The 17,530-nt window shown below is 37.7% G+C and overlaps 1 protein-coding gene across 3 annotated transcripts in view; it reads left to right on the top strand.

The window, feature by feature from the left end:
- adcy3a (adenylate cyclase 3a) overlaps positions 1-17,530 on the top strand; it is a 54,810-nt gene that overhangs the window by 26,417 nt on the left and 10,863 nt on the right. For 2 of the 3 annotated variants that reach the window (XM_007554838.2, XM_007554837.2), the window contains 11 exons: positions 1,339-1,497; positions 3,653-3,818; positions 4,051-4,170; positions 5,777-5,919; positions 8,215-8,376; positions 8,514-8,601; positions 10,091-10,207; positions 10,412-10,692; positions 11,642-11,723; positions 14,314-14,472; positions 16,698-16,844. In XM_007554838.2, the coding sequence (XP_007554900.1) occupies positions 1,339-1,497; positions 3,653-3,818; positions 4,051-4,170; positions 5,777-5,919; positions 8,215-8,376; positions 8,514-8,601; positions 10,091-10,207; positions 10,412-10,692; positions 11,642-11,723; positions 14,314-14,472; positions 16,698-16,844 (1,624 nt within the window). The remainder of the gene's footprint in view (positions 1-1,338; positions 1,498-3,652; positions 3,819-4,050; positions 4,171-5,776; positions 5,920-8,214; positions 8,377-8,513; positions 8,602-10,090; positions 10,208-10,411; positions 10,693-11,641; positions 11,724-14,313; positions 14,473-16,697; positions 16,845-17,530) is intronic. The other variant, XM_016672862.1, reaches the window with a different exon arrangement.

Below are 17,530 nucleotides of genomic sequence, written 5' to 3'. Positions count from 1 at the left end.
TATATATATATATATATATATATAGTTTTTTCCATATTAGGGTGGTTCTCAGTGATGCCAAATACTGTACAGGAATGACCTGGTGCTGTTTCATGTCAGTCATCTGTCCATCTATAAAGGACTTTGTTGGTGACTTTGCCCTCAGTGTTATATTGATCACTCTGATGGAAAGTTATTGATTCTTTCCAAGCTTAAAGAGATCATTGAAGAAATTGATTAGGATGCAGCACTTTGGTCAGGCTGACATGCATTCAGTGACACAGGATGGCATCTCTATTACCCTAATATTTTTAATATAGATCCCTAACAGATGATGGGTAGTGTGAATCATTTTTGCTAACTGGCGTTAGAAACCGAAAACATATCAAAAACCACCAGAGAACTAGATTACAGATTTTCCTCTAATAGTACCATCAGGTCCATCAGCTTTCCGAGAGTTCACTACCCTCAGGGTTCTCCATACCTTCTGTTCAGTGATGGTCAGGCTGAGGAGGAATTGACAGCTACAGTAATTCGGCCTCAAAATGGGCAAAGAAATGAATGATCTCCTCTGCCAGTGAAGCATCCCCCAGAGATTTTGGTGGTGTTGTTTGATCTGAAGTTGGTGATGTGCTGGATCCCTTGCCAAACATGCTGGCTGTTGTGCATCTGTATAAAGTCCTCGATTATGCACTCTTCACTCCGTAATCCAATGCGGAAAAGATCTTAACTGTTGATGATCCTAGTCATTTTAATAAAAATTAAAACCAAATAAAAACAAGGCAGTGAGAGATGCTCCAAGCCACTGCATCTGTTCAATGCTGCCATGGAAACCAATTTTATTTATTTTGCAACTAGAAATAATTTTGGTAATTCTAACTAACCTAAAATGAGAGAAGTTTGGTCTCTATTTAACCTAAAACCGTGATTATAAAAGTGTATGTATCTTTAAAATACACCTTTAAAATCTCTATGGAATAAAATACTGGTGGAATGTGTATATAACCAGTACTGAAATTAGTTAATTAGTTTGTAAGTTCGTTACATGATATGTTTGACAAATTTTTGTTTAAAATTCTTGTTAACTTGTGTACACTGCTTTTATATTTATAATTTTTACACTGAAGGATTACAGATGAAAACTACCCTTTATGGCTAATTCTTCCATATTCTCTAATGTGCATTGTCATCTCTGTGTTTAAGAAATAATTACCTTTTATACATTGTTGGTTCAAAATGTATTCTAGCTGTTTTCAGTTTTTAGATATAAGAAAATAAGCTTTTGTACAGGAACTTTCTCTTTTAAGGGGACCTTGTGTTGCCTTTTATTTAGCATACATTTTTGTGAAACTACCCTAGGTATGTTCGTGAAAAAACCCAAACCAATGTTGATATGAGGGTTGGAGTTCACAGTGGAACAGTACTTGGAGGAGTGCTGGGACAGAAACGCTGGCAGTATGATGTTTGGTCTACGGATGTCACAGTAGCCAACAAAATGGAAGCAGGAGGCATTCCAGGGTAAGAGCAAGTTCTGTTCATATAACTCGAGGGTGTCAAACTTATTTTCATTTCAGGTCATGTCAAGAGCATTAATGTCCACAAAGGGCTTGTTGTGGCAGAATGTATTGACAGGGCAACCTCCCATTTCCCCACTGTCTGACCGTGACATTTTCTCCTGAGCATTACACTAAGACAGCATTTTGTAGTGAATGGCACAAATTTCACAAACAAATCCATCTACATTCAAGAAAAAAACAAACATAAAATTTTTGTTTTTGTTCCCATTTTTCATTTGATGAACTCAAAGATCTAAAACATTTTTGATACATTTTCTATATTGCTCACAAATCTGTCTAAATTTGAGATAGCGAGCACTTCTCCTTTGCATAGATATGGTAATCCATTCCAGCTCAAGATGCTGAGTAGACACCATGATTATTGAACAGGTGTCCCTTAGGCTGGCCACAATAAAAGATCACTCTGAAATATGTTGTTTTATCACACACCTGAATGCCACAGATGTCACAAGTTTTGAGGGAGCATGCGATTGGCATTCTGACTCCAGGGATGTCAAGCAGAACTTGCTGCCCGTGAACTGAATGTTCATTCTTGTCCCATAAGCCGTCTCTAAAGGCATTTCTGAGAATTTGGTAGTACATCAACCGGCCCCACATTTACAGACCACGCAGAAATAACCAAACCTGCCCAGGACCTCCACATCCAACATGTTCACCTCCAGGATCATCTGAGATCAGCCGCCTAGACAGCTGCTGAAACACAACCAGTTCTTTGCACAACCAAAGAATTTCTGCACAAACTGTCAGAAACCATCTCGGAAGGTCATATAATAATAATAATAATGCATTTTATTTGTAGGCGCCTTTCTGGACACCCAAGGTCACCTTGACATAAAAGCAAGCAGATTATAAAATACATACCGGTAATAAAAACAAACAAACAAACAAAAAAACAAGATTTATCTATGCTCATTGTCCTCAACGAGGTCTCAACCTGACTGCAGTTTGTCGCTGTAACCGACTTGAGTTGGCAAATGCTCATATTTGATAGTCTGGCACATCTGGAGGTGTCTTTATGGAAGAATCCCAGTTTTCACTGTTCAGGCCAGGTAGCAGACAGTGTGTGTGGTGTTTTGCCTGCCTACCTTGGCAAAAAACAAGGCATTTCAATTAAATTTCTTATAAATCCAATCAATTCTAGTTATCAATCAGTGCATTAAGCTTAGTTTATTATTCAAATTAGCTTAGAGGAAAATTCTATTTTTGGAAACCCAGCAGAGCATCAAGTCATTGACTTGAAGCGTTCGCTCCTCCTGAAGTAAATGCTTCAACAATCCCATGGACAGTCCTGTGCAATGTGTTGTTGACTTTCCAAAGAAGAAACCTCCAGCAGAACCAGAACCTGAGTCGGTATGAGCTACCGAATGGGGATTGGAGAAGACGGAGCAGATACAGAAAAAAACAGAAGCTCTGATCCTGGAATCTTTTCTATGTTATAGAGAAGTCAGAATGTATCATTAGTAGGAACTCCGTTAGTGGTGTCACCTTTAGGAGTGATGTCTCCTTTGTGAGAGAAACACATCTTGACAGATGAGCTCTGAGACACTTTAAAGGCAACACAGAGGAAAAGTTCAGCCAATGGAGACAGCACTAGGCAAGGGCAAATATGTCATCTGTAGGACACACTAGCTGTGACACCATCCTCAACATGTCACAGCTTAACAGAAAGCCAGTTCGGATGGCTTTCTGAGAACATAAGAGAACAGAGAACATAATGTTAAAAGTTGGGGGGGAAAAAGCCATATAATGCAAATTGATTTGTATAAGTTCTTCAATTTGATAAAGGTGTACTAAAATACAAAAATGGGCAGTTTTTTTTAATCACACCAGACACCAAAAGGCAATTTTCTCTCCAAAAAATGTTTTTTGGGCTGGTAAAACATCCATCCATCCATCCATTTTCTGAACACCCTTGTCCCTCAGTGGGGTCGGGAGGGGTCCTGGTGCCTATCTCCAGCTAACGTTCCGGGCGAGAGGCGAGGTACATCCTGGACAGGTCGCCAGTCTGTTGCAGGGCGGCTGGTAAAACAAACAAAACAAAAACAATAACTAAAAACAAAAATCTGATGTTTCATTCTTTTGTGCTATTGGATTAGACGTGTTCACATCTCACAAAGTACCATGGAGTGTCTTCATGGAGAGTTCAATGTGGAGCCAGGAAATGGAGGCGATCGCTGTGACTACCTGAGAGAGAGAGGTATTGAGACCTACCTGGTGACGGTATCTAAAGATCCCCTGGGAAGAAATGGAATCAGTCCTGTGGTTAGTTAAACATCCAGACACTCACAGCAAGTATGTTAATGTTCAAACATTTTCACTGTTCTCATCACCAGTATGTACAAGAAGACAGGACGGAAGAGAGATGTAATTTTGAAAACGTTTAAACATTTTTCTTTGAAAAAGCCGTGAAATAAGGTTTTAGAACTACATACATACATAGTTGGTAAGTTTTCACTCATAATCACAGAAGACCCATGTTTTGTTTTTTTCTCAGAAGCTGTCAGTAACCTCTTCTAATGGAAATTCCCCACTATTAATCAACACAACAGAGTGTAACGGCAGCGTGGAGGCAGCCTGCAACACACCTGAAGAACCAGAAGAGTTGGACACAAGGGTAAGCAGTCAGGTCAAATATTTGATATTTTGATAAATTTTATATTTTTTCCTACTATGCATGTGAGAACCTGGTCTGAACTATTACCAGATGAATATGGTGTGATAGTATCAGCAAATAAAGTAAATGTTAACAACTTAAATTAATTTCATATATCATTAATGTAAAGTAAAATAAAAGTTTAGGACCCACTACCGCCTCCACAGGTAACTTCTAGTAAATCAGAATGTATGATACTTATTTGTACATATTGATACCTTTGATGCAGGGAACTCTTTATCCAAGACTACAATGCCTCATACACCATATTTCTCTAATTTATGTAAAAGTAATTAATTGTCTATCGTGTCAAATACGTTTTATGTCTATATAACACTCCCACAGTATATTGTTTTCTATCATTACATTTTCTATATCTTCTACTGGTTGTATTTTGGCCATTGAAGTTGATGTTTTGGCTCTAAATCCATATTGACAATCATCCAAAAGTGTCCTTTGGGCTTCTGGTCGCTGCATCTAAGTTGTGAGTACGCTACAGTTTCTGAAAAAATAAGCTAAAGAGTTACTAATCTAATTCCTTTTCTGGGTTAAATAGAGAGTACTCCACAGCTTCTAACAGGTAAACTAAATAAAATAAAAAAGAGAAAAGGACACCTTAGGAGAAATGGCAACATTCAGACAAAACAAAGGGCAAAACAAAGACATGAGTGAAGGCGGTACCATCAAAGGATCATGAAACCACATTGCTCAGGCTCCCGGCAGAAGTCCGATAAAGGTGTTATCATCGAGGAATGTTCTTGGGAGCGCTCAGCTCCACAGCTCCATGGATACAGGAGGGGGTGAGGTGGGAAGGAGTGTTACGTTTACATATCTTCAAGGAGATTGGAAATATGCAGCCCTTCCAAGGCCACACGGGAAAAGCCTATTCAGATACAGAATGTCTTAGGTCGGGTAGATTATAAATTTCAATCTTCCTAAAGTCCCTTCAATACATCTCAGTTCCCAATTATCCAAATTAGTTTGGTCGTTCCACTGAGCTGAAACTAGCAACTTCTCCAAGATCGATTCCATTCCGTTAGTGAGTTTTGAGTCCTCAGCTGGGCTGCGAGTCTCGGCAAGACTCACATCCAACTTGCGTCTCTGTCCACACCAACAGTCTGAGTGTTTGCTAGTTTGGCCAAGTCCGTCACAAATTTGTCGATAATCGAGGAATCCACAAGCTCCAAACAGCAGAAATCCTGTTATCATGAATAAATCCAGGGTGAATCGTGCCGGGTGTGTCCACGTAGGACATTAGGGCTCTCCTGTGCTCAGTCTTCTCGTTGAGAAAATTTGATCAATTGCATTGAGAGACTGGTTGACCAGATCCATAATCTGTAGATTTGGAGGATGTGAAAAGAAAGGCTCCAAAAATATAGAAAAAGACAGGCAAGGGCAGGGAGGGACCAGAAGAAAAAAGCGGTTGCCTTTGAGATCAAGAGAGGAAAAAAACCTTATTATAGAGGTAGGTCTATAATATGAGAATACCACTTTATGTAATGAATAAACCAGCAAAGAAACAATAACAATAGCACACAATTTTGTTTTTATTTTTCTGGGACTGCAGGTAGTGAACCCATCTTTTCCAAATCCACGGAGGAGGCTCCGACTGCGGGACCTGGCTGAACGGGTGATTGATGCCCAAGAGAATGAGCAAGAGCTCAACAAGTTGCTTAATGAGGCTCTGTTGGAGAGAGAAACAGTTCAAGCGTAAGTGTCAATTTTTTCCTTTTGAACCAGAAATGACCAGTGATACTGACATTTTCTTCCAGTCAGAAAACTGATTCCCCAAAATTCTTTCCTGACCGCTAAATAAGCGCATCTTATATATTCTTCCATTGTTGTATCTATACTGGTTGTAGTTTCAATGAAAATGCTCTGCTAAAGGTTGTGTTGCCAGTCTGTTGCAGCAAATGTTGATATATCCCAAGGCAATCATGTGCAAGTCTGCTTTGAGCATATTTGAAGCTGAAATGACATGCTTTAGTTCTAAATTACTGTATTTTCCAGACTATAAGGTGCACCGAACTATAAGCCACAGATTTCTCTGCCGCTCCAGGTTTTCCACAACGATGCAGCAGCAGAGGGGAGCGGACACCCAAAATCTGAGTCATAACAGGTCAATTGAATATCACATTTATTATGGTTGAAAAAGAAAAAGTTGACAAGTTTAGATTTAACTGAACTGATTATGAGTTTGAAGAGAAAAATCTCCTTACTGTCGGCTGCTAGCATGTGCTAAATGAAAATGGGCGCTTTTTTTTCCTTCTTCTTCAGATTTTAACGGCAGCTTGCATCCATTATTTCCATTATTGTTGCACTACTGCCATCTATTGGATCCTAATATCTATACCTCATATTCTCATAACGATCCCAGTATTATTTAAAAAACAAAAAATCTTCTTTTTCCCCTCAATGCTATTTAACTGATCAACAACATTCTCACATTTCAATTCCCTATTAAAACCTAATTCCGTTTTAATGAGCGCTTTCTTCTTTTATTTCCAATTTTGACTTACAATGATTCACTTCCTGTTAAAGAGCCCCCTGGTGGTTGAAGAAAAATCCACATGTAAGCCGCATGGTCCAAAGCGTAGGTAAAAAGTAGCAGCTTATAGTCCGGAAAATATGGTATATTGTTTATGTAAAAGTGTAAGTCCTAATTTGTACTAGAGTCCTGTCTGTGTTTGGAAGAGCGGTGGGAAGTTGAGAGATGAGTGAAGTCATAATGTGCTTTTTATTTTACACAAAACAAAGTGTTCAATGTCTCTCTCTTCATGTGGTGCTGACAGAAGGAAGATAAGAACCTTAAACACAGCAACCAGTTAAACTTTAAGCAACTTTGCCGTGATTGAGAACTGGCTCCTTTAATTTTTAATATCTACATAAAGCCACTTTACAACACAACTAATATTAGGCAACATTACAAAAGAATGAAAAAAAAGTATAAATTATTTATAAGTCTACACTCTAAAAAGTGTCTTTAGGCTGCAGTTCATGTTATGGACATTAATCTCACTTAATTTACTTAACTTACTTTTTTGTGTTGAATTAACTTAAAAGTTAATTTTTTTTTTTTACTTAAAGGAACTTTTTACTTTCACTTTACTTGAAACAATTAAATGCAAAGCCACGTTTGTATCCGACGTCTGACATCATGACACAAGCTTCACCAGGAACAGATCCTGTACCACCCCTCATGCTGTGGAGGCGCTGTCACAGGTTCGACTCCCGGCCTGATGATCTTTGCCACATGTCTTCCCCCTCTTTCATTACCCACTTTCCTGTCTAACTGCTCTCAAATAAAGGCAGCCTGAGCCAAAAAATCCTTTATTAGTTTACTTTTTATTTGAAGTAAGCTATATGATTTGAGTAAGACTGACTTAAATTTGTTAATTTAACTTAATGAATTAAGTTGGATAAACATAATTGAATTACTTGTTACCAATTGAAGCAATTCAATTAAGTTTTAAATATTTTCTTTTTTTATTTTATGAAAGTTAATTAGTCATTTATTTGCCCCATAAGAAAAAAAATCTAGATTTAGAAATAATTCTGGCATAGCCCAAATATTTCCTGGTATTCATTTATAGGCATTTATGCTTGCCAGGTAATTGACTGGCTTACAAAGAGGCATGCCAGTCATATTGTGTTTTCTGAGATAAACCTTCTCATAGTATGCAACCAAATAAAATTTTGTTGAATTAAGCTTAATTTAAAATAGTTCATTTTTGCATTGTGCCAATTCAGAACAAATGTAATCTCGACATTTTACACCAAAACAGATCTAATTCATGAAATGTATATGGACAACTCCCTGACTAACCCACAAGACATAAAACCTGATTCAGTTTTGGGATTGAGTCAATAGACACCCACATAAAAAAACATGGAAGCATATTAGAGAACAGATGTGCATTTTTTTAGAATAGTTAAAAAAATATCAGAGAATGCCAAAAATGTAAAGGCTCTCATTATAACCCCTGAACTTTAATGTCTTGACAGTCTGAAGGGAAAACACACCAACAGACTTTCTTTGAGGTTTGTGGATCCAGACCTAGAGGTTCGTTATTCTATTGAGAAGGAGAAGCAGAGTGGTGCTGCGTTCTGTTGCTCCTGTGTTGTTCTTCTCTTTACTACAGTAATGGAGGCACTCATAGACCCCAGGTCAGTTTTACACCAAAATCATTTCCCATAGCACTTCATAACACAGATAAAAAAATAATTGTGAAAAAGTTTCATTAATGTTTTTGACAAACTGCTCTTGGTCCCAAATGTTATCTGGTATGTTTGTTTTTAAACAGGCTCATTATAAACTACATCACCTTTGGAGTAGGAGAGATTTTGCTGTTTATCCTGACAATCTGCTCTCTTGCGGCTATCTTTCCAGGAGTGAGTTACAAAGCTATTTCTACACCATCATACACTAACATAACTTATTAAACTATTGTTATCTATCTATAAAAGTGTAGCTTTGGATACCACATAACTCTTGGGGTGTTTGGGTTTTATGTAATACTTTTGATTTTGTGTAGTCATGTCATTTCCTGACATTTACCAGGCAGGTCAATATGGAAATATTGACAGATGCTTTCACAAACTCAGTTTAGGTCAACAAGCTACACAAAGTAAGCCAGTCAATCTCATGAGAACAGAAAATATAGACTTAGTCTAAATGGCGCTTAAGGCTTTTTAGTACCGTCAATACTGCATTAAATATTGTAATTTTACATGCCTGCAATGCCACAAGAGTTAAGAGGTACTCGTAACTGATTGTGAATGTCAGTCTACCCTTAGTTTTCTCTAACTAAAAATTTTTTTAAAAACCTCTACAGATTTTTATAAATATTTTAAAATATTTAAATATTTATTTTAAATTTAAAATATTAAAATATAATAATAAATAAAAAAATTCTACTAAAAGATATAAAAAAACAACTAAAATTGATGTCACGCCACCTGTCAACCAGTCCAGTGGGTTTGTCAGCAACTGACCAATCAGTGGACACAATTTATCCTGTGTTACACGCCCTTTACCTAGAGGAAATTAACTTCTGATAAAATGTGGGCTTTTATCAGGGTTATTATTAGGAATGCGCACCAGTTATATAAATTTAATGAAAAATAATCCAAAAAAAAAAAAGGTTAAACATTGGCAGTGGGGAGGGGAACATGCACTTGACATGCTTTACCCAGAGCATTTGCAGTGATCTTGCCTTGGTATCTTGTTGGTTTCAACCCCAAGGTGATTATCTGATTGTAAACTCTGATCCCAAAACTACAGTACTCATCCCAAATTAGCTGCCTTACAATCATTGACTGTTTTTTGAAAGAACACCGCAGAAGGAAAAATGTCACAACAGTGTCTGCAAAATACACATTTTCTCATTTATTTTACCGGAATTACAGAAGTAGCAGAAAGTCTCATTCCAAAAAAAGGAAAATTGTTTGATTTGTGTAAAGAACAAATCACAAATGCTGTGGTGATTCCACACAGTGTTACATGGGAGAGTCACATTCTGTTGACTTTCTAACATGGAAGACATTGGGCTGACCACCTGCACATTGAAAGACAATGGACATTTGCAGCATTATCATTTGGCTGTAGGGTATGGAAGCAAGATGAGGTGTGTGAAGAAAACAAAATACAATCTGTAATTTTAAGTTCTAAATAAAAAGAACCAAGTAAAAATAAAGCAGTAATGGAATATTTTGCTCCTCAACTTCTTGTCTATCTAGGCTGTGGGAAGCAAAACTAATTATTAAAGCTAGATTGTGTAAAACTAATAAAAGAAACCAGTTGTGTACCGTTTGTTGTGGTATGAAAAAGATAAGTTGCAAATGATTGGCTTAGTTTACAAAATATATCCTTTCATTTAAGGTCTTTCCCAAAAAGTTGGTGTCTTTCTCAATCTGGATTGACCACACCCGTTGGGCTCGAAATACGTGGGCCATTGCAGCTATTTTCATCTTAACCATGGCAGACCTTTTAGATATGGTAAGTGGCTTTGACTTATTTCTACAGAAACAAGAGGGTTTTGTAATTTCTGTAAATTCATGTTTACAGAGAAAACTCCTGTGCATCTAGAGCAGCCATTAATTAGAAAACCATGTTAAAATCCTAACCTGAATGGATCATTTCTGAAAGAGAAAATATTTAGAAATAACCATTGATTTCCCTTTATGTCTCTTTGATATTTAGCTCAGTTGTACGCCTGAAGTCCCAGATTCAGGCAGCACCACAGCGGCTCCGTTTTCTTCCTCATCTTCACAGTCCAGGCTTGGAGGATGCGTGAATAATCCTAAATATTTCAGCTTTATAGCAGTGCTTGCACTAATAGCCACTACCATGCTAGTTCAGGTCAGTCACATGGTCAAGCTTACGCTGATGCTACTTATAACAGCAACAACTGGCATCGTTAACATCTACAGTTGGAAAGACATCTTTGACCACTACGACATGGTTCGCTTCCAAGAATACAGGTAAAACTTTCTGAAAACAGAAAACGTTCTGTGAGAGTAAAGGGCAACGCAAATTCCACAAGAGTAGTCAACTATCTTTTATTTGAAGTAGTAGAAATAAGTACAGTCTCTGCAAAGTGTCAGGTTCTTAGGAAACACTCATACGTCTTATGTATGTTGTGTGTATGATTCATCCTAATCGATGAATCATAATTTATATTGACACATGGAGCATAAAATCAGCCAAGAAAAGCATTCAGACTTTACTTATTTTTTTCACTTTCAGCGCTGAAAGGAGACGCTTTACCATTACATTCGAGAAGAGTTTCTAAAAAAGTCTGTGCAGCGTCTGAGGAGAAGGAGGAGGGCAGCTGATTATATGAACTGAAGACACTCCCTGAAATCACACCAGGTCTCTGTGGCCTGATAAGTTTCTGTTGTCTGAGGAATGGGCCTTAGCGTCTAACAGAATCAAAAATGTAACTCTTTACAATCGGCCTTTTGTCTAACAGCATGTGACTCTTTCTCGACCTTGGTAAAGCGTCTCAACAGTATATAAAGTTGTCAGACTCCACATAAGAAAAATGCATTTTGTCTGGATGGTTGACCAGAGGTAAGCTGCAGAGCTCCCAGACAGACTGCAAAACTGAATTATGTAATTTTGTTCTTCCATCACTGGGAAAGAGAAGAAAATTCTCTGAACCGGAGGAGTGCAGTCCTTAAGAAAGCATTAACATTAACTCAGCTGTTGCACATGTGGGAGCTTCAACACCCTATGATGTATGACAATTTTCTGGGTTACACAAATCGTATGTTCTCCAGTTCTATGCTAGAACACCAAAATAGGGGCATTGTACAAAAGCCCCACTTTGCAGGAAATAGGGAATATAAATAGCAATTCGTCCTTTAACTAGGAATGGAACATTGGTTTTCACCTTGATATTTTAGAATGACACTTTTCTTTTTCCAGCTCAGAGATGGTTCCCTCCAAGTTCACCATGACAGTTATGATCTTCATTATGATGGTCAGCTTCTATTACTTCTCCAGACATGTAAGTTCACATGAAGCAAGAGGCAAGAATCAAACCACATGTTACCACCCAGGGCTTTTGTTGGAAATGTTTGGTTTTGGAACCTAGAAGGCCACGACAGGCACTTGAATTTAATTGAAGGTTTTTCAAATGCCTTTATTTGAGGAAACCTTCAATAATAATTGTAGAAGAAAGTCATTTGGATAGTATTCTAATGTTTCTAATTTAATTAAAAGAAATATAATATTTAAAACATGTAAGAAAAATAGAAATGGAAACAATTTTGCCCCCCGGGCAGGGCATTTTACAGCCCTCCCCGTCTCATGGTCCCACCAGACATTTACATAGGATGGACCCAACTCTGACAATCTGTGACTGACATCTCTGTGTTTATATACAGACAAACCTACAGCATCAAGATCTGATCAAATCTATGAAGGCTCCAGATCACATGACAGTCACTTGGGTTTATGTATGCACCAGCTCCGGGTTGGGTTGGGATCATGAACCGCTCTGGCACCTCAGAAAAGCTTTGGCTCTGATCCAGTCCGGGTCTGGACCAAATCTTCCTAAAAATGAAATAATAATTCTGTATTTGCGCCACATCAGGCCCAAATGCTATATTTATAGAACTGTGGCAGTGTTTTCTTTCCATCCGTTGGGATTTAAAAAAAAAGACATCAAGCCCATGTCCGTATACGGGTCCGGACCAAATGCTCACCCACACTTTGCCCAGAGCAGATAATATTTTGCTGTCAAGTCGAAAAATAATTTCCCCAATAGTTTTCTTTCCTCTTTGCTCATCCAAAAGTCAGCCATGCAATGAAAGCAAGACAAGCAAAGTATTTTGAACGACTCATACATCAGACCCACGGAGTTATTTTTGGAAACCACAGAGAAATTGATTTTTTGTACAATTTTTTTATTTTTTTTTTACTTATTTTATCTTCAATATCAATGACTACTTATGGTTTTCAGGTCTCTGTTGGCTGTTGAAATTTGTTTTTATTTCTTAAATAACAAGTACATTAACGTTTAATCGTGGTGTTTTTCATTTTGTTTTTATTGCAAAAAATATTGTCAGCAGTTCTGCTGGTTAGCCGTCCCACTGAGACATTTTTGCCAACACAGTTTGTTGGAATATGCAGCAAATATAATCTGAGCCTTTTGGCTTTAGACCCAGAACATCCAGATGTAGCATGATGATGTGCTGGAGTTATTGTCCTGCTGCTCAAAACTGGCTTTGCTGGAGGATATTTTTCATCTATTTAATTATATGTATTTTTAAATCTTCCAAATATTTGACCAGTCGTGATTTTTGTCATGTCTATGCATCTTCAGCGTAGTTGTATCATGCATGTTTTGCACTTGCAACAAGCAGGTGAGCAATTACTTAATAGTGTGTATCTGAACTATGTTTTGATCACGTATGTCAGGCTGTGTATGAATATTTGTACCACATGCCTGAGAAGTTACTGCTTTACAAAGAGACTGCAGAAACAGCACACATTTATTGTTTTGGACCAAGCTTGATGCATCGATCTGTAATTTAACCATTAAGCATATGATGTAATGATGAGAAAACCTTCATGCGAGCATGTTTTAATACCGTTGATCACTGTATTCAGCTGTTCATGAGGTCAGCTGCAGGCATTTGTCCAACTTTTACATTTTTCCAGACTTCCGTTTTGACAATGGAATAAAGTAAATGCTCTAAATGCTCTGGGTAAAGGGTGTCTTGTGCATGTTCCACTGATAACTTTTAACATTTTTCCGATTATTTTCCACTAAATCACATTTAATAGCAAGCAAGTAGCAAACCAGTAGCCAGACTGTAGCTCATGGTAGACCTGGCAATTTTGTCCTCCAGGTAAGGGGCATTTACTGTGGGACGACAAACCCACATAACTGATTGACTATTCAGTGACATATGTTCAATTGTGTCAACTGAACATGCCAAACACTTCCATTTTCTTATAATACAGTTGACAGTTGACCGTGGAATATTTAGGAGCGAGGAAATTTCACAACTGGTTTTGTTCCACAGGTGGCATCCTTATCACAGTTCCGTGCTGGAATTCATTGAGATCCTGAGAACGACCCATTCTTTCACAAATGTTTGTAAAAACAGTCTGCATGCCTAGGTCCTTCATTTTATACACCTGTTGCCATGGAAGTTATTGGAACACCTGATTCTGATTATTTGAATGGGTGAACAAATATTTTGGCAATATAGTGTGTATATTGACAAATTAAGTAAACATAATAGGACGGTCTTAGTAAGAGTTCCAGTTCAGTTCCTAAACCCACCGGTTCAGTTCCTGCTCCATCAGCCTCTGAATTGTCTTGGCGAAGGACACAACAGTAGAGGGCCTGGTGGTGCTGGTGAATGGCAGCCTTGTTTCTGTCAGACTGTCCCAGGGCAGATGTCGCCGCAATCCAGCAGCACCATCAGCATATGAATGTGTATGTCAGGATGAATTAAAATGTGAAATGTATGAAGTGCTTTGGCCATTTAAAACAAGCTCTTATGAGCTTTTAATTCTATGCATGTCTGATGCTAATTAATATTATTAATTAATAATGCTAATATCAACTGTCCTGGTTGAAGGTGGAGAAGCTTGCTCGCACGCTTTTCTTATGGAAGATAGAAGTCCATGAGCAGAAGGAGAAAGTATATGAAATGAGGCGCTGGAATGAAGCTCTCGTAACAAACATGTTACCTGAACACGTGGCTCGACACTTCCTGGGTTCCAAGAAAAGGGATGAGGTAAGACCTTTGTTGTTACAATTAGTTTTTACCTTTCTAAACGTCAGGTCAGTGCACACCCCTGAGATCAGAAATCCAGTTCATCATTTCCATTTGTGGAAATTTCTAAATGGTCTAAAGGTAAAGCAAAACTTGATGTGCAGAAAATTATTTTAAACAAATCTGTTACATTTGACATTGATTGCCCTAATTAAGTAAGAACAATTTTGTTTTTTAAACTTGTATGGCATATAAAACATCTTAGGTAATTTTGATCAATCCACAACTAAAGTAAAAGTCCAACTTTTTACAGAATTATAAAAAAACCCAAGTGACTCATGGCACCCAAGTGAGCTCTGAACCATTTACAGCTCAATTAGGGTATGTTAAGTGAAGACTTTAGGGTGACCCTCTGTGATAAAAGAAACTTGGGGGAGGGAGGCGAGGGGGAAGGGAAATAAATTTGAGAGTGATGATCAGAAAAGATAAAGGCTTTATGAGAAGACATTTTGTGAAGAGGAGTCACTCCAAAACATACTAAACTGTGGACCTGTCAGGTATATTTATATACTACGGTACATTTCAGCAACAAGGCAGTTCAAAGTATATAGCAGAGCAATAGATGTTTAATATTGTTATGCAAGTTATTTATGCAAAGTTAGATTCTGGTTAGCTTTTGGGTTATACATTTCTAATTAATAGAAAAATAAAAAGTTGCAGGAGTTTTAAATTAAAAACGGAGGCATGTAGTATGCTGATGTTGATTATGTATTGGTGCTGGTTCTAGTTAGTGGGGTTATAGTAATACCCACCAGCGCATGCTCACATGTAAGGTTGCAACGTTACGTCTGTTGTCTTGGTTACCAATAAAACTAACTGAAGCATCCACAAATGATCATTTGACCCACATACAGGACGCACTCAGGAGATGGATGAATCAGTAAAATAAAGTTTATTGTACACAAAGACATGAATGAGCTTCCTTTGTCAGGGGACTGGAACGGCTGGGGGGGATCTGGAGCACTGAGGACAGAGGAGATGAGAAGTGAGCTCAGCTCGACAGATTGTGAATGAGAGATTGAGAGGATGACCTTACTTGTGCAGTGGAGATACATCTGCCAGGGGGGAAGAAAGGCTGGTGCTGGGGCTTAGTTTCTTGAGATGTTTGGTCCAGGTGCGAGTGAAACTGTTTCCAGGGAAGCCAGAGAGACAAGAGCGGTGATGATTGCTAGGTTGTTGTTTTTGTTGGCGTGGAGACAGGTAGCAGCACAAGAAGAGGAATATCGCCAGTCGTGGAATAACGAACCAGAGGTTTCTTTATGGAGTTTCTTGTTGTCGAACTGGAAGGACTCAGGAGACACAAAGGGTAACACCCAGAGCCCCACTACAGAATCTGCAAGGAGATCACAAAGGAGAGTTGAGTTAAACACTCAAGAGAGACTCAGGAAGAGCAAACACTGAGGGGCGCAGAGTACCATGAATGGCTAACGCTCAGGCACTGAAGGACTGGCAACTGGCTTCTCTTATACACTGGCTGATGATGTGAATTTGTATCTTCAGCCAGTGATGGGCAATGTCCTTTCTCCATCTGGTGGATGACTAGAGGAAATGGAAGAAAAACCCCAAAGAAACCAAAAACCCCAGCAGCTTCCCAACAGGATCGCTCCTTCATGTAAAGCATTAGACAAGAAGCCAAATATATTACAATGATGATCCAGCTCAATTAAGTTTGTACAACTCAATTTACAATTTTTTTTAAACTGAATTCATTAAGTGTTTTTAACATGACAAATTTAAGTCACTCTTACTCAAATCATTTTTTTCTAAGAAATAATTCAAATCTCTTTAACATAATTCTACAAAAAGTTTAAACTCAAACTTTTATGTTGTTCCAAACTAAACTAAATTTTCCATAATTAAATTCCAACTTGTTTTTATTTCATTTACTTAACAAGGTAAAACCCCATTGAGATCCAGATCTTATTTGGAAGAGTGACCTGGATAACAAGTAATGAGAGTTTTCTGTGTAGATTAACATGCTTTTATAATAATAATAATTATACATTTTATTTCTCATGCCCTTTACATCTTGAGATCTTAAACCCCTAACCATACTACCATTTGCAAAAGTTAGAGAAAATGGAATAATTGATTTTACAATTAAACCTTCAAATATTCAGGAAATAACAGATTGGAATCTCACTTTTTCTTGCTTCTGAATTGATTTATGCATTTATTTTTTTCAGGAGTTGTACAGCCAGTCATACGATGAGATTGGTGTCATGTTTGCCTCAATTCCCAACTTCTCTGACTTTTACACAGAGGAGAGCATCAATAATGGTGGCATTGAATGTCTACGGTTTCTCAACGAGATCATCTCAGACTTTGATAGTGTAAGTATTGTGTCCCTAAGATGTGGGATAGTTAGTTTGTAAGGAACATTTATTCACAATTTAAAAAAAGAAAATTTAAAGGGTTATGTAATGTACATAACCCTTAAGGAAGGTTACTTCTAATATCCTTGATAGTTATTAGATAACAAGTAAGGTAAGTTACTTCAATGACTAATACCTATACTACAGACTTGTAGGGGATGTTGGGTCTGATCAGAAAATTCAGAATTTGTGGGAGCCTAGGTCTGAGCAACAACAGAGGAAAACATACACAGTTTGTGAGAGAAGAGAATTAAGTCATTGAGATATTTGGATCCCAGTTTACAAATAAACAAAATTGAGCCCTTTTGGAAAAAATAATAATTCATAGTCTTTTCAATGTGTCAAATGTTTGTCCAATGTGTCATTTATTACTTCTCAATGTATCTGTCAATGTTCATTCAAAGTTTCATTGTTAGTGACCAGTTTGGTCACAATCTATCAGTTTATTTGGTCCTTTGAGCTGTGGCTCACCATCCAATTCTGGAATGGTAATGCTGTTGTCTCTGCAAGACTGCAGATCAAATAGTTCACCACAGCAACAAAAAAACTGACCAAGAAAAGTCCAGAATAAAGCAGCTTAAAATCCAATGCATTTTTTTTTCTCTTTATTTAACCAGCTAAACCCCATTGAGATCTAGATCTCA

Source organism: Poecilia formosa, unplaced genomic scaffold (assembly GCF_000485575.1).
Source record: "Poecilia formosa unplaced genomic scaffold, Poecilia_formosa-5.1.2 Scaffold67, whole genome shotgun sequence".
In the NCBI taxonomy this organism is placed as follows: Eukaryota; Metazoa; Chordata; class Actinopteri; order Cyprinodontiformes; family Poeciliidae; genus Poecilia; species Poecilia formosa.
This window is presented reverse-complemented; position numbering and strand designations above follow the sequence as displayed.